Source organism: Salvia hispanica, chromosome 2 (assembly GCF_029641045.1).
Source record: "Salvia hispanica isolate PSC_SH4W2 chromosome 2, Shi_PSC_v1, whole genome shotgun sequence".
Classification (NCBI taxonomy): Eukaryota; Viridiplantae; Streptophyta; class Magnoliopsida; order Lamiales; family Lamiaceae; genus Salvia; species Salvia hispanica.
Genome location: NC_142693.1, coordinates 249,716 through 272,333, shown reverse-complemented (window position 1 = coordinate 272,333; position 22,618 = coordinate 249,716). Strand labels below are relative to the sequence as shown.

The 22,618-nt window shown below is 33.4% G+C and overlaps 3 protein-coding genes across 4 annotated transcripts; 1 reads left to right on the top strand and 2 right to left on the bottom strand.

Annotated features, from left to right (window-relative positions):
• Positions 1-1,844: 1,844 nt before the first annotated feature.
• On the bottom strand, positions 1,845-6,459 carry GLX2-1 (glyoxalase 2-1). The gene is made up of 8 exons (XM_048118521.2): positions 6,253-6,459; positions 4,883-5,062; positions 4,357-4,560; positions 3,573-3,696; positions 3,112-3,212; positions 2,887-2,961; positions 2,658-2,756; positions 1,845-2,266 (listed from the first exon to the last, which is right to left on the bottom strand). The coding sequence occupies exons 1-8, from the start codon at positions 6,316-6,318 to the stop codon at positions 2,120-2,122; spliced, it is 996 nt and encodes a 331-aa protein (XP_047974478.2). The 5' UTR covers positions 6,319-6,459; the 3' UTR covers positions 1,845-2,119.
• Positions 6,460-8,576: 2,117 nt separating this feature from the next.
• On the bottom strand, positions 8,577-12,564 carry LOC125205030 (calreticulin-3). The gene is made up of 14 exons (XM_048103832.2): positions 12,395-12,564; positions 12,048-12,155; positions 11,294-11,486; positions 10,710-10,968; positions 10,548-10,604; positions 10,397-10,444; positions 10,121-10,207; positions 9,979-10,036; positions 9,763-9,830; positions 9,444-9,536; positions 9,308-9,361; positions 9,166-9,216; positions 8,942-8,974; positions 8,577-8,848 (listed from the first exon to the last, which is right to left on the bottom strand). Exons 1-14 carry the CDS (start codon positions 12,492-12,494, stop codon positions 8,837-8,839), a joined length of 1,221 nt encoding a protein of 406 aa, XP_047959789.2. The 5' UTR covers positions 12,495-12,564; the 3' UTR covers positions 8,577-8,836.
• Positions 12,565-18,921: 6,357 nt separating this feature from the next.
• LOC125201698 (putative transcription factor PosF21) lies at positions 18,922-22,481 on the top strand. 2 transcript variants are annotated; one of them, XM_048099914.2, is made up of 5 exons: positions 18,922-19,170; positions 19,456-20,299; positions 20,693-20,825; positions 21,260-21,347; positions 21,894-22,481. In XM_048099914.2, the coding sequence occupies exons 2-5, from the start codon at positions 19,629-19,631 to the stop codon at positions 22,253-22,255; spliced, it is 1,254 nt and encodes a 417-aa protein (XP_047955871.2). In that variant the 5' UTR covers positions 18,922-19,170; positions 19,456-19,628; the 3' UTR covers positions 22,256-22,481. The 2 variants fall into 2 exon arrangements, with proteins under 2 accessions (XP_047955871.2, XP_047955872.2); XM_048099915.2 differs by having other exon boundaries at positions 18,923-19,170; positions 21,263-21,347.
• Positions 22,482-22,618: the final 137 nt, after the last annotated feature.

Genomic DNA, 22,618 nt, shown 5'->3' with positions numbered 1-22,618 from the left:
TTTCTTTGTGCAATATTTATAGGTAACAAAATTTGTTACATTGAAAAAAAAAAATTGGCTACTTTTTAAAAGTTCTTTTTTTTTTAATGATAATTTAAGTTCCATAAAAAAGAGTAATAATCTATAACAACTTGAAATCATTGTTTTGAGTCATGTACTCAAAGGACTCCATGCCAATTTCATGAAATTTGTACATAAAGTCATTCTTAAATATCATCCCACAATTAAAAAATGTGTATTAAGAGAGAAGATTTTGGTTTGATGATTATATTTTCCTATGATTTTGATTGGTTGGTTTCATTGAAATAAGAAATTACGTAGCAAAAAAGTTTCAAATTAGGTGAACAAATTCAACAAATCATGCTTTCTTCATTATACTAGCAGTAGAGTGAACTACACAAATGGTCCCTGGACTTTAAAAATATCGTCAGTAGCCCCTGGACTAAGGGTTTATCTCGAAATTGGTCCTTTTGGCTTTTTTTGGTACGAAAATACCCTTTGATATTATTTTGGAGGGTTTGGGCAATTTGGTCTTTTTACACTTTTAACATTTTAAATCTGATATTATTTTAGTTATGTACTAACTTTGATATTATTTCAAAATTATCATTCTTCTTCCATTTTGTTATCCTTCACTGAATTTGTTTTTTTAATTTCAATATTAGATTTAATTTTACAAAATTTTAAATTTTATTTTTTAAATATCAATAAATTTTTTTAATTATAAAAATTATTAAATAGCAAAAATTAATAGTTATAATCAATATTTGATAGTGTATAGTACTATGTAATCAATAAGGTATGACAACGCCTTAGTTTTAATCAATATTTAAATAGCTTTAATCATAAATAGATTATATAACACAATTTATTCTGAAATAAATATGCATCTAATGTAAGACTAATATAATTTTTGTTTATTAATTTGAAAACAATCAAAATTTACTAGAAAATTTTAACAAAAATACTCCTATATAAAAATTTAAAGTAGGATCAAATTTTTAGTCAACTTCATAATATTTAATCACAAGCAATTATAACAACCGAACGGAGGCTAAATAGAATAACTCTTATTTTTCCATCATGATTAATATTATTTTTCTGTACTTCTTCAATTCAATTGAATATTATATTAAATAACAAAAATTAATAGTTTTAATCAATATTTATAGTGTCCATGAATTAATAGTTTTCATTAAAAAATTTATTGATATTTAAAAAATCTAAATATTAAATTTAATTTTATAAAATTAAATCTAATATTGAAATAAAAAAAAATTCAGTGAAGGATAACAAAATGAAAGAAGAATGATAATTTTGAAATAATATCAAAGTTAGTACATAACTAAAATAATATCAGATTTAAAATGTTAAAAGTGTAAAAAGACCATAAACCCCCCAAAATAATATCAAAAGGTATTTTCGTACCAAAAAAAGCCAAAAGGACCAATTTCGAGATAAACCCTTAGTCCAGGGACTACTGGCGATATTTTTAAAGTCCAGGGACTATGGGCGAGATAAATCCATAGTCCAGGGACCATTTTTGTAGTTCACTCGTAGTATTTACTTTTATAACCATTTTACCTACTTTTCATTTGCCTTTTCCAGTATATTCCTTTGCGTTGAAGATTTCAGTAACCTTTCCAGCATAGATTCCATTTTCTTTTTCCTCCAGTAGAAAAAGGGGGCATTCTTTTTTACTCTTCAATTTTAAATGACAATGATAATAATAAGAAATTTATTTTTAATTTTCAGACTCGTTGATCTTCAATAGAGGTAAGTAATATATTTAATTTAAAAAAAGAAAGAGTTAAGTTTATTTTCCAAAGTTACACACCACCAACTCAGAGGGGCAAAAGAGAAACCCGATATTTCATCATTTGATAAAAACAGAGAATTCTTGCCTTCCAAACAAAGCAAAGTTCGATCAGAGCTTGGGATCCAACAACACACTGTAAAGGACCTACCTTATACATACATTACTCTGTCCATGTCACCACTTTCTTTCTCCAACAATGCCACAGTATGAGTCGTCTTCACTCCACGAATCGAGTTTAGCAGACTTCTAGAAAAGTCAGTGTCGCTGGTAATATACCTCCCTCCAGTCACCTTATCGACTCTAGAAGTTGTCCTTGGCTTGGCGGATGGCGCCTAGCACCTCTGCATCATCTGCAGACTCGGGTATTTTGAGTGACTTCCGAATTTCCACACTTGACGTACGAAGAAACGGGTTACACAGCTTTTCGTTTCCTAATGAGGTTGGAATCTGGTGCACATAAGAATATCAGAGAGATTCTTGACAGACAATTTAGAGAGAAACCATGCTGCCAGTGAAAATGTTTTGTAGAAAGTAATCGGAAAAGGGAGTAAATCTGTCTCAGAGAAACTAAAACTCCACGGCTCTAATCAGATTAACAATCTTGTCCCTTTGCCTTAAAAGTAACCTACCCTATCAATTTGTGTGCGGCTATGCTATAATATAGAGTTCATAGCGTTATACTGGAAAATTATTTACACGATTCAATAAATGAAGAGTATGTGCATTGACAAAGGTAAAAAATATGATAAAAAAAACTCGCAAAACGAAAAACATAGCAAAGTATCCACCAGTATTTTTATAGAAAACTTAGTGTAAATAATAAGGCTACAGGAAATACCGTTGGGAGGCCCTTATTACGGAGGTGAGCTATGAGGGAAGCATAAGACTTCAACTCCTCATTTTGAGGTTCTATAGATAGGGCGAACTTTGAATTACTCTGTTCAACATGTCACGCCAATAGTCACAAAAGAAGCAATTAGTTCATGGGGCACACATATATAAGGAGGGCACTCAAGCCTCTTCCTTTGTATCTTGGGCCAATCATAAAAGATTTGAAGTTAACTTACCAATGTGTATTCATGACCACAGTAAATATTTGTGTCATCTGGCAGCGCCACAATCTTCCGCAAGGAAGAGAGCATCTATATAAGAAGCAATGCACAGGATGCCAGTCAGATATGTATCACTAATGGCACTTGGACGCAAGTTGATACAGGTAAAAGGATGTGAACACTGAACAGTAAATGAAACAATATTGTAACCTTACAAGAAACGTAAGTCATCATAATTACCTGCGCGGGAGTCCCTTCAAAAAGTTTACCACATGATAAACTGAACAAAGTGTCTCCAGTGAAAATTGACTTCGATCCAGGAAAGTAAAAACTTATATGACCTGATTGCAGAGAACAATAATAGGTAAGGCAACATCGTGAAAATAATGCCTGCTTGTACTTGAGAACAAACAAAATAGAAAGAAATGTCAACACCTCCTTTTCAGTCCTCACCGTACTTAGTGATTGAGTTAAAACAGTACATAGCACCATACCCACTAGGAACAAAAACTGCAAATGATTATATCCAAACATAATACATGCAATCTGCTTTCTAATAATTTTATGGGAGGGCTCAAAACAAAGACCTAGATATGTCACTAATTAAACAAAAAGGGCAAGTGAACTCAGAAAAAACTTTACAGCTGATATACTTCAACTAACGACACATGATGCTAATGAGTGAAGCATTTAAGTATAACCTTTTGTGTGGCCAGGGGTCTCCATCACAAGCACCTCATGGCTTGCAAACTTCCATTTGTCTCCATCATTCAGAGCTATGTCAATGCCAGGAATTCTCTCCTTGTCTAGACCAGAACCAATAACCTACATAAATATATAGATGTGGCTCTGATATACTTCATTAAAGAATGATAATCAAGAAATACTAGCAAATAAGTAACACATATTCACCCTTATAACTAATTACTAAAAGTAATAACTAGTGACAAATTCTAAGGTAGAACATTCTATATAAAATTAGTAAAAAATTCACCTCTGGAAGTTGGGTGCTAACTGCTACTTTGACTATCATGCATGGTAAGATTGTCAGGGTCAGTAATTAGCTTATTAAGAACAGATCCACTTATATAGACACACTTGAACAAGTAGATTAAGTTATTTAGGGAGCTTAGTTTCCCACCTATCAATTGGTTCATCTAGAGCCACACTATATTTTTCGTAAAATCCTATTGGAGGATGAGATAACCCAAGTTTTGCATTGCAGATGTAGGCAAAAATTCTGAAGCATCCCAGAATTTACAAAAGGTGTATAAGAACCAAAAGTCACATTTGTAATAATGCCAAAAAAACATCATACCCAGTACAGTTGATAGGTTATAATCAGTTGAGTTACAATCGATAGGTAATAATAGAATGTGTTTGATTTGATAGGCATCCATTTAATGTGATTTTATTTTGTATTTCTATGATACTTGGTTGTTCATTTTGATGGTCAAATGCTACCAAAGGTGGAGTGTGTCATACCTTTGCACCATACCTTTCTTTTAAGTCCAGGTTACCACCAGTATGATCATAATGATGATGAGTGTTGAGTATGTAATTCAAATTCCAATTTTTTCTGTTCAATGCATCTATGATAGGAACGGCTTCCGAAGGATCAACCACTCCAACAGTTCCAGTGTCCATATCATGTAAAAGATAAGCATAATTGTCTTGAAGACAAGGTACCTATGAGAAATGAATAATAAGTAAGATATTTACAATTGTTTGGTATATAAAAATAAAAAACACATCACACTTAGTTGCCAAAAGTGCACACAAACAGATTCTTTCTATGTCTCTTGAAATTGATTTGAGGTAAAAAACAGAGACAAATGCAACACTGCCCTCGGCTTACCCACCCCTCGAAAGCAATAAGGTCAAAATCATATGTTCAGTGTTCCTATAAGACTCTGGGCAAAAGACAATCTCTTCCTTGATCCATCATGAAATGAGCCAACTTTTATTATTTAATCATAGATTGTACTGAAACTTCAGACACCATACTCACCAGTTCAATTTGCAAGCTGTTTGACATATTTGTGATACTGCAAAAATTTGAAACTCCTCCAACTGTCCGGCTAACACTGCGTAGGGTTTTGAATGGCATTGAAAAAAGCCTCATGAATCCATACAAAAGATTCTTTCTAAGGCAAAGTTGTCCCATTCCGGGCCACACACATAGCTCCTTCTGAAATGACAATACAACAAACTGATTTAGGCAAATCAAAGGAAATACCACTTGGTTGTAATTTAGAGCAAAGGGATCAGAGAAGTTGACTTTGAAACCAAAATTAGAGTTTAAAAACCAACTACAATTGCATTCCATTACCTAAACAACATACAAAACAAGAATCCCAAATGAGGCCCAAAGCTTAGTAGTCATTAATATCCAAACCAAAAATATTAAAGACAAGCTTCAGATATACAATCAAACGCATACTTCTAATACCAATAGGCACAGCCATCTTGAGTGGCAAAACAGTTAATTCACAAATCAAACTTGATAACTAAGACAAAAGAATGCGAAAAGGATCAAATATCATGAACTAGTGAATGAATCTAAAATCATAGTTAAAGACATGCAAAATTGAGAACTCATTTCACTTACAAAGGTCAGAAATGCATAAGCATGATATTCAAACACAAACATCAGAATGGCTGCCTACACTAAAACTCAAATAATGATAAAATAGCAAGCAAAAATTGGTAAAAATGATACAACAATCAACCAATGATCTAGTCCTCCAGCTTACGAATCATCATAATTTACCAAACAACGGGGTTAAACATTACACGAACACAATGATCAATCACACTACCTAAGAATGAGTACTCACTTCACCATACATGAACAGCAATATGTAAACAGTATCTGAAACACAAATACATCATCAATCATCATAGTCGTTCCTCTCAGCTAAAAGCCAAAACAATAAACAATAAACAAATAAACAAGCAAACAATAAAAATTAAAAGAAATCGGAATCACTGATTAAAGAATCTTCCAGTAAAACTCCAAACCGACAATTTTCTCACAGATACGAAAACGTAAAACACGAATCACATTCACAATTCTCCATCCACTAAACGATCCCCACATAAACACCTAATCAGCGAACAATTGAACGCGAACAACGCGTAAATGAACTAGATCGCAGCGGTTTCCCTCGATTAAAAACCTAAAACAAAAGGAGAAGACTTATAGCTCAAATCGCTAAACACATCTCGCCATTTCGTTTCCGAATTTGAATACAGTGTGAACCATAAGCCCCAAATAAGACTCACAATCTTAGACATTTGTAAAGGAAAACATAATTAAGGGGAATTTGAAACTGAAACTGAAACAAAACAAAAATTGAGAAGGAAAAAAGAGGAGACCCTGGGCCTGGAGTGAGGGAAGGACGCCATGGCCTTGGGTACAGCTCTGGAGAGGATCATCTGCATCTTCTAGTCATGACACAGTCGCCTTTTCTAGCTTTTTGGTGAGTGGTAGGAGAGAGAAACGACGCGGATATCACACCCACACTCAAACGCACCGCACAACCAACAATAATTACACTTACTTTCTTTAAACTTTAAATCATAAATATTTTTCAGGAGAGAGAGAGAGAGGTGAATCTGATCTATAGAATGACAGGGAATGCCATATATATTTGAAATTTATTTCATTATTTGGCGATACAAGCCTTATTTATCATTCAAAAAATTAAAGTTGTGAATTTTATCTCAATAATAAATTTCATTATGAAATGTAGAAAATGTTATACAGTCGATGATATACTTGATAATAATGTATAGAATCAAAAATATAATCAATATCGTTTCAAATATGAATAATAATATTGTTGTACATATGATCGTATCCATAGGTGTGTATAGCAACAATTTAAGTATACCATAGCAAATTTGATTTACAAAATACTAATAAAATGATAAAAGTAACTTAATTTGAAGAGTAAATTATAATTATTTTTTATAATTACCATTTTTTGCATACTAGTTTTTTTTTTTTAATAAAGGATTACCAAATATTACTACTATAATAAAGTATGTGAGAAAAAAGAGGAAATATATAAAAAAGAGAATAATTTTTTTGGCAGAAAAATGATACAATTATTTTGGCACAATTCAAAAGGAATACAATTCAACTATCTTGAGGCAAAGAGAGTAATTTATTAGATTACTGTTTATAAAGATTTTAGTATTTTAAAATATTTTTATTTTTAATTCTTTAAATATAGAGTATTTTTTATCATTATTAGTGTTTTGATTATGCTTTTATTAATCTTTTGATAAATTTAGTAGTATAATTTTATTCATTGTTATTGGTACTCTTTTAGCTTGTAATATAAATAAAACTAAAATAAATTTATGTCAGCAAATCATACTAATTAACAATATTTTATACTATGTTTTTATCAATAGCATGAAACAAGCAATTAACAAATCCACGTCAAATATATAAATAAATTAGATCATAGAGATTTAAAACTTGTTTGAGAAATCAACTTCTTTACATTTTGCTATTACATAATGGTGGTGGTGTCTAATATTTTTTTGAAATTTATTTTTTCACCAATAATCATGTTTCATAATATATATAGATTATAAGTATGCATAGATATAGATATACTATAGTAGGGTCGCGTTAAAATAAAACCAATCTTCTAATCCAGAACTCAGAACTATCTCAATATTATGTATTAAAATTATCAACACAAAGACAAAACTTTCTCAATAGATTTGTGTTGATAAAATTATATCTTTGTATTGAGATTTAAATTTACATGTTATGTTGATAAAGTTATATCTATATGTTAAGAAATTTCCAATATAATATTGAAGTTCTAGGTTCTGGATTGAGAATTAGTTAGCATTTGATTCCCCTGCTATAGTAAGTTTTTCATTATTTACAAAGCCTCTAAATCCATGTAAAATAATTTTTTAGTGGATTTCTTGTAAGTCCCTAAATTTATATTTATTGCAGAACATTGAGGACCTAAAACAAAAAAATGAAAAATGTTTGTGATATTGGATTAAACCAATGTTTTAGAAACAAAAAAAGGAAGCAAAATTATAGTGAAAACATTAATTGGTAAATGCATACATTAGAAGCTTGATGAATAATAATACAAGTTCTTTATTATAGTTTCAGATGAGTGAAAAAATATGTGCAATTATGGAATTTTAATATGCATCGAGTAAAGAGAATGTGGGGTTATATTAATTTTGACAGCTATTGGACTTTGTTGGCCACCTACTAACTACAACTGTATTTTTAATTTTTGGTCTCCTACTTGGATTACTCCTATTTTCTTTTCAAATTTATGAGTTGACAAAGAGAGTTTTATATACATAGGAAAAGTGCTTTAAATTAGAGTTGAAATTTTGGTATATAGTTAAACTTTGATGTGCAGTTGTAGTATAGTTGTAATATTAATTTATTGAAAATGATAATTCCAGGAAGAACGACCCTGCGAAAACGAAATTTAGGTCGATTTAAATAGAAATTACGTAGTTATGAAAATATAAATATTTATGTGATGTCATGATCAAAATCAATTGTATTTATTGGTTGGCTAATACACACTCACTTCTAAAACCTTATCTTTCTAGATACGAATTCAGGGTATTTATATAGCGAATATACGTTTTCATTTAAACAAAAAATATTTGTATAGTAAATACAGATTGCGACTAGCTTTTTCTCTACTCAAAATCATAATTATCTAAATTTTATTATAAATTAAGCCATAAAGAGCGAGCACGCTCTCATGGGTTAGTAGCATTTTATTTTATTTTATTTTATACATGCATATTATCTTCACCTTTTCAGGTGGATAATTTAGTTAAATCAGAATAAGTTTTTAAAAGTTTATCTGTATAAATGACTAGAATCTGAAACTATAAATTCTGAACTGCATTCCCATAAAAGCCAAAGGATTTTTTCTGGAAGCATAACTTAAAGCTCATCCTGCAATCAAGAAAATGATGACAATAAGCTTTCATAAAGAAACTGCATGACTGTGTGTTTGATGTGTGTGTGTGAGAGAGAGAGAGAGCTGACATGGTAGTCATCCAAGTAATCATCAGGATCATGCTGCAAGAAAATGATTCAAGTAATACTTAATAAGTTGTAATTACAAACTAGTTCACTAAATCAACCAACAACAAAGATGATCAATTATGAAATGAGTAAGTTAGTGTATGCTGACTAAATGTATGCACAAAAAGTAAAAGCTATGTGATTAGTTAGTCAGAGAAACGAGCGAAGGCGATAGAGCAGCGTACCCTTCTACGTCGTCGATGATCCTTGTCTTCCTCTTTTGTTCTTTTAGTGTCCTGCACAGACAGTTTTATCAGAAGAATAAGGGTCAATTTGTAGAAGGTGTTGTGATTGCATCGTTCTAAAAGTTGTGCGGAAACTTACTACCTCTTCATTTGCTATTCTCACTTTTTCTGCCTCGTCAAACGCCTCCTTTTCAATCTGAGGTATTTAAGCCGAACAACATCATACTAGCAATCAAGACAACAACGTGCAAGTATCGACAATCTAAAAGCATTCTTACCTCCTTGTTTGCCAGTATCTCGTTAACAACTTCTTTTGCATACTGTGGTTCATCACATACCAATATGTTATCAAACACTGAACCAGCCTTCACCTGCAACGAGATAGTGTGAGAGTACGGTGTGATGTGTATGAATATATTCTGCAAGTGCAATGAACCCTCAACAGAAGGCTCTTTGAACATATGTCTAAGACATTTATTTGCACCTACATATTGCATGATAAAGATGTGAAATTACTAATGAGATATCATATTCTTCATATATACACAAACTGAAAAAAAAATCTGATAGTATTAAGTAAAGTCAGTAGCATTATACCTGCCAAACTTCAATACCAACATATTTTATTGGTTTTAACACATAAAGGTCGGGGTCATCTTCAAATTCTGTGGCAAGAAATCAAGAAGATTAGAAGTGCACTTGATTGTTTTGTAGATATTTCCACTCAAGATCTGTAAATAACAACGAGTAGAAAGAGCTGTGGCAGCATCAAGCTACCAGCTTATGAAATTTTCTTGTATAGTCGAGGCCTACCAGGGTTGTCAATCCAAGGAATTTTCCACTTCCCTTTGTAGTTCGGGTTCTTGATTTTCTGAAGTAACATGTAAAGAAAGTTTAGAATCTAAATTCTTAAAATTAATAAGCAACTTTGGCTGTGAAGTAAGTGAAATAGTACCTTTGGCTTCCAAGGGCCTTTATAAGCTGGGTTGGGTACTTTTTTCGGCCTCCATATTCCATCCTCGTCTTCATCCCAGTCAGCAGGCTACCAACGAAAATACATTAGACTTAGCAGTTAATACCAATCTTATCTTACAAGAGAGTGTTAGAGGGAGACATTGTTGAAGGAATGCTACAAGGAACGACAATCGATGCTAGCAATGTATTCGTGCTTAAGCTATCATAACAAAAGTTGGTAAACGTTGTCAATAGAACAACTTAACGCTCGACAAACCTTTCTAGCTTTTGGATCAGGTATTTCAGCTGGTATAGAATCATAACCCTGCAATTGTCAAAATGCTTCATGAATTTGGGAACTCGAAGTCCTAGCTGGAGGATACTGGATACAACATTTTACAGTCTAAGCATAACTAGGAGTAACATACCTCTGGTTTGACACCATCAGGGTCGTCAATATATTCTCTATCGTCCCAATCTGCTGGCTGCAAAAACCATAGCGTTTAGGGTGCTCACTAAAGGCACTATTGCTCTATCAGAAACCAGAAGTATGTGTGTAAAACTGAATAGAGATGGGTATCTTTTGGTACCTTTTTTGCACGGACATGTTTAATTTTGCGAGGTGGGAGGATATCCCAGTCATCGTACATGCTTCCAGACTCTCTTTCACGATTATCAACTAAGACACTGTATGTCGCATCAGGTCTCAAGATGAATGTGTAGAAATGAGTCAATTTGTCGGTTTCACATTGTAAATCCTTTTTAATTGGATAATTCTGGCCCTGATATGAAAGTATGACATGAAGCTTCTTGGTCTGAGGGCCGCAAATATCGGGTCCAAACATCAAGCTGCACGTAGATAGTGGCAACCACAAGGATTAATAGTTAGCCGATGATATCAGCACTAAGTTAAAATAAAAGGATAGAATAGGCACATGCAGAGAGGGTAAACAAGAAAATGACTATCGAAGAATTAATAAATTCTGGCTTAAGTTTTCATTCCAAAATAGTATCAACTTCCTATGACCATGCTGTATACAATAAATTACACATACATGAGAAACACAAAAATAAAGGCTAAACTAATATGTATGCTAAAATTAGACCATGTTCGTAGAGCCACATTCGCAATAAATCATGAAAAAATAAGAAACAGTCAATAAGGATAACAGACCTGTATGGAGTGTCACCGCCAAATTTCTTCTGGTTGACATAGCCAGAGAGAAGCTTAATGTAACCGCCACCACATTCAATGTCTTGCTCGAACTTTATGGAGTACTGGAACACAAGGGTTCTATTTTTATTGCTAAACTCCGGTATCTTCGCAGAAATGGCATAGTGTTTGGCATCCTTATACGTTTGGATACCTGCTCGAGATAGCTATATCATATCAGATAGAGCTACAAATCTCATAGTAAACAATTGACTGGTTCCTCCACGACATGAATGCATAAAAGAATAAATGCCACCCAAAATACTAGAATAGAAGTGTTCACACGACTAATGCCCACAGCCAAAGCTGCTCTCTCAACAGCGCCCCTCTTTGTTTCAAGTCACACAATTCTCTACGGTAAAGCAAGGATTGTAAGTTAGCCTCATAGTGTTGTTATCATCACATGGAACCGATGTTCACGTCAAGGGAGATGCAAAAATATGTATAATGTTCAACACGTGTTGGTAGTATAAGTTTTCCCCAATTAGTTGTGTCAAGCTCATCTTTCAACACTAGCTACCTCGTCTTCTTCACTATAAACAAGGACTATACGTATTGCGAATGCACTACATAATACAATGATATACCATTGTGCATTCATTCTGCCTCACAAAAAAGAACCAAACATAACTAATAGATACTCTCTAATTACTATCTCATATAATATCTACCAAACACCTAAAAACACACACACACACACACAAACAAACTATACCTCTATCATCTGGATCAGAGTGCCATTTTCCAGCAGTGTGCTTGAATGTACCCGCTTTTCCTTCACTCCTTTTCCAATCAGACAGCACCCACCTACTTTTCCACTCATCTTCAAATCATCAAACACCAACATCAAAACAAATTGAAAAACAAATCACACAATTTCAACATGGTCATGTGTTCTAGTTCATCGGTGATATAAACCTAATAGCAATAGGCAGCATCGATTCATAAAAACTATAGTTAAATTCTACCGCTAAGACGAAAAATCGCATGATTTTGTTCCGATTATATAAATTTTTGTGGACGACGCTTTAATTTAGAGAGCAAAAATCATTGCTAGCTTACCTTCAAAACGCTCTTCGAAAAAGATTTCCGATACAGCGAAGTCGATAGCAATCTGGAAAGTTAACAACAGCAGAAGAAACTGATTCATGCGAATTTCCATATTTAATCACCAATAATTTCGGAGCACTGTCATCAATTCTAGCCTCAATTTGGCAATGTTTGTTTGTGAAGTGTTAACTGTAGTTTAAATTATTGGAGTGAAGTCAACTCATGAGTCTACTTTTTTTTGCATAGTCAGTTGACTTTAGACAAAATTTATTGATATTCTAACTTAATAGCCTCGAAATTATAGTTAATTGCACAATGGTCATACCAATTAAAAGTAATCTTGAATATATAATACAAATAAGTAAATAATCAAATACATTGTGTTTCTAGCTCAATATCCTAAAAATATAGTCTTAAAAGTTGAAGTGTGAAATGGCCTTCTATTTTCCAAATAAATTGCATATTTTTATTATAAAAATACTTTCATTTGGTTTTATATAAAATTGTAGAGTGAAATGGTTTTCAAATTTTGAAGGAAATGCATATTTTAATGTGAAAATAGTTTTTTTATTTGATTTTGTAAAATGAAGTTTTAATAAATTTTAGTTAAGGTCAATTTTGGTACTAAATATATGATCAAAATACGAATTTAGCTCAAAACATTTACCTTTTGAAAAACAGGTCCTTAACAAATGAAAATATCGCCGAAGTAGTCAGTTTGTTCACGGTTCCGTAAAAAAACTAACTGTCGACGCTAATTGCACAATAGAATAACCGTTAGTTCTTTTACGGAATTTTAAAAAGAACCACTCCGACAAGGATTGCATTTGTTATGGATATGTTTTTCAAAAAGTGAATATTTTGGACCAAATTCGTATCATGCGTTTATAACCAAAATGACCTTTACTCAATAAAAATTACATAATTGAAATCTTAAAATCATACTTGTTATAAACGATAAAATACATATAATCTTAAAATTCAAACAGTAAAAGAAGCCAACAATAGAATTTTAGTGGAAAAGTAGCCACTAAATTGTTGTCAAATCTTGACCAAATGTCCTAAACTCTTACTTTTTTTTTGCCTAAACTCGTGCTTAACCGCAAAAAGAACACGTTTGAGGTCCTGCGGCATGTAAAGCATCTTCACGAAGGTCGACATACTACGTCATGTTTTAGAGTCGGTCGTTGGCCGTGAAGAATATTATTGGTGTTTTACCATATAAAATATTGTTGAAGTCATCGGAGTGGTTGAACACGTTGATGTCATTGTTTGATCTAGGGACCTCAAAATTCAACTAAATCCATAGAAGGTAGTCGACCTCTAGCACAATCGTCAATGGAAGCCTTAATATACATAATCATGTCAATCTTAAATATCACAAAAAACGTTCTAAGTTAGACAATGTCATTAGGACTGAACTAATTAAAAACATGCTAAGGAAATATGGTTTCAAAATAATGAGAATTATTAACACTGTAGAAACACATACCGGTGAAATAAACCCATTTCAAAGTTGAGTGTTTTTACCCCTTCATTTTGTTGTACTATTTCTTAGTACACACTGATCATCTTTAAAACTGATGCACGAGGCATAGTTGAACAGTTCTCTCTCCGTATATTGTGGCATGTAAAACAATTTACCGACAGGAAAAATGTAACAAGGTGGATGCTTGAGTATGGGAGGATTGTACCTCATTTGGAAAGGTCTAAAGCCATTCTCGATCAAAATAATAGGTCAAGAGAAATGCTCGACAACTTGAGTATGTGGCTCCTTTCCTCCTGATGCACCTCGGCGGCCCCGACAGCATCTTTGTCTATGCTATGGCCGACAACGAGCTTTGGCCTCGACACTTACTCGGTCTAACCCTCCAAGTTATCACCACGCTCTACAAATTTATGAAGTCACTCTCCAACTTCAGCCTTAACATTTTATAGTTGTTGATTCTCATTGTCGGGCTCATCAAATTCGGCTAGAGAAGTTGGCTCTCTTCGCCACGAGTAAAGATTAGATTCGTGGTTCTCAATCGGATGAGTCGGATCTTGGGTCCAACCTCGCGAAACTTGTTGATGATGCTGTTTTTAGTGAGAAATACAGTTACAGAGTATCGATTGAGAAAACTGACCTCATTCCATTGACGTCACAAGAGGTGCCTCGTTGTCGTCAGTTATCAACATTATCCCATTATTGTCGCAGGGGGTGCTGGTGGAGATATTGAGACCATCCCTTCGTCATCGGTTATCGAGTCACAGGATCTTCCTGATGGAGTCAATGAGGATTATGAAAGAATTGCTAACATCTTATCTGTGGCGTATTCTTTCTTCAAAACATTCAAAAAGTTGTTTGGGGACACGACTCTTAGCATTCAAGATGGGAAATCAGTGTTTCTTACTTCAAGGACTTGCGATGGGATGATGTTTTCCTCATAGTTGAGGTTGAACTAGGCTTGGCATTCGACTTGTTCTATACTAAGTTGCCTTTGGCTTTCTCCTTATTTGAAATCATACTTCGCCATCTCAGTTTTGCAATCACCATTGCTACATTCTTCGCCTTCTTGGCCTTATTCTTCAAGAACATGATGCATTACCAGATGTCATCATCACTTTTACCTTGTTGGCGAGTGCCGTTTTTCTTGAAGTCTATGCGCTTATTAGGATTTCCCTATCTGATAGAATGATGATTCTCTTGGAGCGATGCTTGACAAAGAAGCCGTATTTAAAGTAGTCCAGATTTTTATAAAAAATATACAGTTTTATGGTGCACGTGGGGCCGACAATGAAGCGATGGTCTAATTCAGTGGGACAGTGCAACCTCTTAAAACACTGTCTTCATTACATGCCGATGTCTAGTAAAGTCAAGTGGATTCATCAGTTTATCGACAAGTACTTCATTTGGAAGAGTGAACCTGTGGTTTGTGGATGCTGATTTAAAAGAATTGATTTTTGGTAAGATGATAAGAGAAAATGCTAAGGAAGAAGATTGGATGCATAAGAACTGGGTCGACCAAAGGTTTGAGAGAAACAAATACTTTCAACGAGAATGATGTGGAATTAGACGAGAGCATTCTCTTGTGGCACATGGCTACAGATATATGTTTTCATACCACAGAGACATCTGCAGACGATGAGATTAAACGTGAAAGATGCAGATTGTTGTCTAATTATATGTTACATCTGATGGTTACCTCTCCTTTCCTGCTTCCCAGTGGGATTGGACAGAGTCGTTTCCTAGACACATGTTTTGAAGCTGTTGAATTCTTCGATCATCGAATAAGATTAGGAGAAAAAAGCGCTTGTGAGATGAGTGAGAGCTCGGTTCAAGCCGTCTGACGTGAAAGGGGATGCAAGCAAATCTCTCCTCTTTGATGTTTGTCGACTTGCAGAGTATTTGAAAATGCTAGGAAATGGACAAATGTGTGAGACAATTTGTGAAGCCTAGTTGGATATTTTGTTGTTTGCAGCGAAACAGTGTCGGTGGAGTAATCATAAGTTAAAATTTCAGTAGATTCGAAATGTAGAAAGCCTCACAAGCTTCGAAACAGAGGAAGAGTCGCTACATTGTCTGCAATAACTAGAGATAAGATCGTGCAACTTTCATGCTATGCCACAATAATTCTTGGAGATAGAGCAGTTCATCCATACCTCGTGCATCAGTTTTAAAATAATCAATGTGTACTAAGAAATATGTACAATTGAAGGAAGGGGTAAAAAAAATTCAACTTTGAAATCGGTTTATTTCACCGATATGCATTTGTTATTGTGGAATCGGTTAATTTCACCGGTATGCATTTGTTATTGTGGAATCGGTTTATTTCACCGGTATGCATCCATACTTTAGCATATTTGTGATTCACTCTATGTTCTCAAATTCGTGTTATGAACTAAACGATTTCACAGTGAACTAAAATGTTTGTATAGTGAACTACAAGTTTACAATGCACTTATGATGAACTAAATAAAAAACCATTCCCTATAATAATATTTCGGTTCACTCTGTATTTTCAAACGTGTTATTAATGAATTAAAATGCTTTTGTAGCAACTTAATAGTATAGTAATAATTTATATGTAACTTTTAAAATTGCATTCAGAAGCCAAGAACGAATATTTCATTTTTTACTATAATATAGGCAAGAATTAACGTTGAATAACTTTTTGATTAAAAATCTCCTTTTAACAATGAAATATTAATTCATAGACCCAATAAAATAAGTAAGATACAACAAAGTAAACATGGGTCCAATAAATTCAATATAAAAGGGTTAGAATGAAAAAGGATATTAAAGATTATATATACGCGACCCTACGTGACTACGTCACTCAATCATCTAAAATAAAATATTTGATTAAAATAATTTATAGTAGTATCTAACTAAGATGCAATTTACTAATGTTTACTTTATTATTTCTAACTAACTAAGGTCTAATGTATATATCCAGTTGGTTCTAATTAAATCATTCTATAATTGCTGTGGACGACATTATAAATGTCATAAGCAAACAAACTAGTTAAAATTTATAAATGATATACCAAATTTTTAAGTATAATACTAAGAATCTGAATTTTACTCAATAGGCCATGTTTGGTTAACGAAAGTAGAGTTGACAATGAAAATGATTTCCTGAGAATATGATTTCTAATAACTTTATTTTCTTGTGTTTGGAAAAAATATCAAGATTTTAAATTACGTTTAATTTAAACGTCAAACTAAAAATATACTTATTATTTTTTATTTATAAAAAAAATTTAATAATATAAATTTTTTAATATATTATTAATTACAAATAATAATAATTATGTTATTATATTTATTATTATGATGGATAGTTTAAATATGGGTTCTAATATTGGAAAAAAGAATATCTAAGAATAGTTAGGATTCAGAATCATAGAAAGTTGTACTAATTTTCCTTGTTCTCGGATTCTGATCATTTTCCTAATTTAATTAAAAACCAAAACAAACACAAAAATTTAAAATTTAAGGAATCAGACTAATTTCTCAGACAGAATTCTGACAACTGACCACCAGTATGACATTGATAAAGATTGGCATAACTTTTTAAGAACATAACTAATACTATACCTTTAATTCTGTCTACTAACCACCAGTATGACATTGATAAAGATTGGCATAACTTTTTAAGAACATAACTAATACTATACCTTTGAAATCCTTTGAATTAGATTGGATAATACCAAACAATCATGTCTTAAATCACTCATGATTAACCTACCCAAATAGCTAATTCAAATTTAAAAAATAATGCCGTAAAATAGGCATGCGTTAATATTCCATCTTGTTCTCGTCGTATGATTGTATCCACCCCTTGAAATCATTTAACTACATTCCTAATTTACAACTCATAATCATTAAATATAGTTTATTAATTTATTCCACATGAAAACAATTCGAAACCAATAATTATTAGAACCACTTTCAAATTTACTAACCTTGTTGCAATTTACTATACTGTACTATCATAATAGCAATTCAAAATTTTGTTTTATAGTAGCAAAGTAGAACGATATAACAACATAATCTTAATCCCGAGATACTCATTTATTTTGTAAAAGAAGTAAGGTACATCATTTATTTTGATTCCTTGTTAATATTGGGGTGTGAATATATGGATACAAAATAAAAAAAAATCATATTATAACCGTTAACAATTATAAAAAATTTCCAACAACAAAATAAGGTCAATCAATTATTGTGTTTTTCTTCTTCAATTTTTTTCAACTAACCCATATTATGACATCTTTTTTAAGCAATTACTCACTCTTTTTAAGAAAATATAACACCATTAATATATGTAAAATGTAATACTTTCTTTTAAATACTAATAACATTTGTATTTTTTGAATAGAGGAAATACTATAGTATTTTAATAATAAAAATTAAAAAATGAAATAAGAAATACTCTCTTCGTCTCTGATTAAGAGTCACACTTTGACTGGGCACGAGTTTTAAGAAATGTAAAGAAAAGTTGGTTGAAAACAATGTAACAATAAAGAAAAGTTGATTGAAAAAGTTACTAGAACGCGAGATCCATTTATTTTATATTGGTTTGTTAATAAAATGTGAGTGAATTAAGTTAGTGGAATATGAGACCTACTTACTACTCCATCCGTTCCATAGTAATAGAGTCATTTTGCCATTTTGGTACATTCCATAGTAATAAAGTCATTTCCCTTTAGTAAAAGTCAACACATTTTTCCATACTTATTTTACTCTGTCTTACGTTTTTCTCTCTTCATCTCTCTATCTTTTTCATTTTCTATTTTATTCTTCCTTTACTTAACTCACCTTACACAATTTTTCTCAACTTCCGTGCCGAAAAGAAACGCTTCCATTATTATGAAACAGAGGAAGTATTTATGGTAAAAATGAAGTGTGATTCTTAATTGAGGACGAACTGAAATAAAAAAAATGCGACTTTTAATCGGGACGGAGGGAGTATTTTATCGGGCCGATTGTCCATACCCATTGCCCATATCAGCACGTCACTATAAAATAATCGATCCATTTTCATTATACACACACAAACACACACTGATAGACACATAATTGTGTGTCTTTCCGTGTGTGTGTATATATTCTGTATGTATATACTCATCGTCTCTCTGAAGCTTCCTAATCTTCTCCTCACCATGTGAGATGTGATTCCTCTTCTCTATTTCTCATGTGATAAAGCTGTTCTGGATTCCCCTCACTTCACCTCTTTTGGAGATCTAATCTCGAAGAAAAAACACGGAGAGAGAAAAACGAATTAGAAAATTATTCTGTCGTAAGCACTTTCTTATGTCTTTTGGTTTTTTTCCGGATTTCCTTGCTTTTTCTATTAATATATGGATGTGCTTTCTGTGGTTCATGTACGCATTCCATGTTTTAATGCTGTGAGCTTTCTCTATTTAATTGTGTAAAAAAGTGTGTTTGAAGCTCATTGAGTAAGCAGATCTTTAGCTGAGTTCATGTGATTTGGTTGTATTTGTGATTAGGATTTGCAATTTAGAGCTGCTCTGGTGATTTTTTTTCAAGTATTATTGTTAACATAGAAATTTTACTTGTTTAGGGTTTTTACTTGGCTGGTTCCAGTTTAGGAGATTTTCAAATTGGGGCAGTCATTTCCGAGAAATTCGAAGAGTTAGATTGTTAGGCATTTGCTTCGTCTTTAGTCTTCTGAGCTTGTTGGCTTTCAAAGTAAAATTGTTTGGTTTTGGAGATTGTGCATTTTAGAGATTGTGGATGATGGATAAGGATAAATCTCACGCACTTCCGCCGTCGGGGAGATACCCTGTTTTCTCTCCACCTGGGAGTAGTTACAGTGCAAAGTTGGAGCAATCTGGTACGTCGAGTTTACCTCCGTTGGGACCAGGTAGTTCATCAGAGCAGGGTCATTTTGGTCATGGTATGCAGTCGGATTCTAGGCAATTTAGTCATGATATAAGCCGCATGCCCGACAATCCACCGAAGAATATTGGTCATCGTCGTGCTCACTCTGAGATTCTTACACTTCCGGATGATATTAGCTTTGACAGTGATTTGGGGGTTGTTGGTGGCTTGGATGGGCCTTCTTTTTCTGATGACACGGAGGATGACTTGCTTTCCATGTATCTTGACATGGATAAGTTCAATTCTACATCTGCAACTTCATCATTCCAAGTTGGCGAGTCGTCTAATGCAATGACAGCGGAGCAAGGTCTTTCATCTGGTCCCTTGGGAGCAGCTGGTCAATCTTTATCTGAAAAACCGAGGATTAGGCATCAGCATAGCCAGTCCATGGATGGGTCGACTACTATTAAGTCAGAGATGCTCATGTCTGGTTCAGAAGATCCCGTTTCTGCTGATGCTAAGAAGGCCATGTCTGCTGCTAAGCTCGCTGAGCTTGCTCTTATTGATCCAAAGCGTGCTAAGAGGTAGCATTTTCATTCTGACTCCATTACTTTTTTGCATGGTAAATTTGCAAATTTTGAATATGCCATTTGCATCCTGCATGTCCATGTTAATTTTTTGTTCGTACTTTCTCAGGTTTAGTCAATTTGTATTACAGTTATGTACATCACTGTTTGTGTTTAGTTGAAGATAACATCATGCCTTCAACATTAAGAATGTGAAGAATATTGCCAATTCAATTCATTGTCTGAATTGCCAGTAGCCATCTATTTATGTCTTACAGTGCAGTTAGCGTGTCAGTTACTATAGGAATGTTAACAGTTAAGTTTCATAAGAATATGCCATTACGAGGAGATAGCCTTAATATCCTTGTGCTATTTTATCTGACCAGCATGTCTTATGCTTTCTTCTAACAGGATTTGGGCAAATAGGCAGTCAGCAGCAAGATCAAAGGAACGTAAAATGAGATACATAGCTGAACTTGAAAGGAAAGTACAGACTCTGCAAACAGAAGCAACTTCATTGTCCGCACAGTTAACTCTACTGCAGGTGACTTTAGCCTCTTTACTGCATCAATTATTAGTTCATTCTGGCTGCGAGCTCCAATAATCAATCCCACTTTCCTGCTCCCTTGAAAAAAAGAAACAACTTGGTACATCTTCTGAGGCATATGCTTGTTGACTGAAACTTCACCTCTAGACAATAGATGGATTATGTAAATAAGAGGACTGAAAGGAAGAGTTTAATGAATAATTTGCTGTGTCAGAAATTGGTTAGGGTTTTATGTTTGGGTATGCAATGTGTTATCTGGAAATGAATGGGATTTGGCTTAGCTGAAATGACAGAATTGCACAGTTCTTCTCTTTGGTTATTATATTCATTGCTCGTGCAATCATGCATGTTTCTGTGTTTTTTCTTTCTAATATTGTTGCCCGTGTAATCAGTATATCTATAGAATGTTAATTGTGTCTTACATTTTTAAGCAGAGAGATACCAATGGTCTTACAGCTGAAAATAGTGAACTCAAACTGAGGTTGCAGACAATGGAACAACAAGTGCACTTACAAGATGGTAAAAATATCTACGCTTAACTATATTCAATAGTACATTTTATCCTTTTGTTTCTTGCACACTCGTTCCTATCTAGCTTTCTTGAAATAATTGAAATAAGAAGATGCAGAATGGGGCTGGGAAGGAAGTAGAGTATTGGCTTTAAAATCTAAGATAATTTACTCTTGCTAATCTTAGTATGTTGGTTTGAGTGGTTAGATTATTTGACCATTTCGTCATCTATGCATCAAATCATTGCTGAATTTAATTTTCTTAAGAAATCTTTTTCTAAGTGCTTGCTCTAGAGAATTTGTTGATCTTCCAAAGTATAAAATCTATTTGGATTTCTTTACTACTAATGTCATAGAAGTAAACATGAATCAGGTGAAAAATAAAAAATGAAGAATAGATTGATGTTACTCTTTGGCATGAACTGTCATAGGATTGATGAGGGAAGAATTTTGGTTTAATGCTTATATTATTTGAAGATTGAATAACCGAGTTGATATGTAATTCACATCCTACACAATAAAAGCTAACAGATATTCTCCTTCACTTGAACTTCAGCTTTGAACGACGCTTTGAAAGAAGAGATTCAGCATCTCAAGGTTCTAACTGGTCAGCCAATGTCTAATGGCGGAGCTATGATGAACTTTCCTGCATCCTACGGAGCTAATCAGCAATATTTCTCCAACAGTCACACAATGAACACATTGCTGACGGCTCAACAACTTCAGCAACTCCAGCTACATTCACAGAAGCAGCAGCAGCACCAATTTCAGCAGCGTCAACTTCATCAGTTTCAGCAGCAACAGATGCAGCACCAGCAGGAGCAGCAGCAATCGCAGACGGCCGATATGAAGCTTAGAAATTCTATGCAATCTTCTATGGAAAAGGACCGTGCCCCAGACTCATCATCGAAGGACTAGACATGGAAACAAGCACGCTTTTTGGGCAGAAGGCCGCATATGTCATGAATCTCTGTTGTCATCTCTTAGCTCAGTTACTTTGTTAGTCTTGTTTAGGTAAAAATGCACAATATTGGTTTCAGTAGGCAGTTTATTCAATTTGAGTTGCTCCATATTTGTTTCATTACTCTCACCTAGTGTATTGAGTTTCGAGTATTATGTTTAGTAGTAAAACTTATTTACTTCACATGACTCTGTTCAATTTTTTTATTTTTAGTAAACAACAATATTTCAGCACCTTTTTAGGTATAGTCAGTTAAAATCATTAATTTTTATTTTTATAGTAGGTAGAATATATGCGTTGCTTGACCTACAATATGCCTA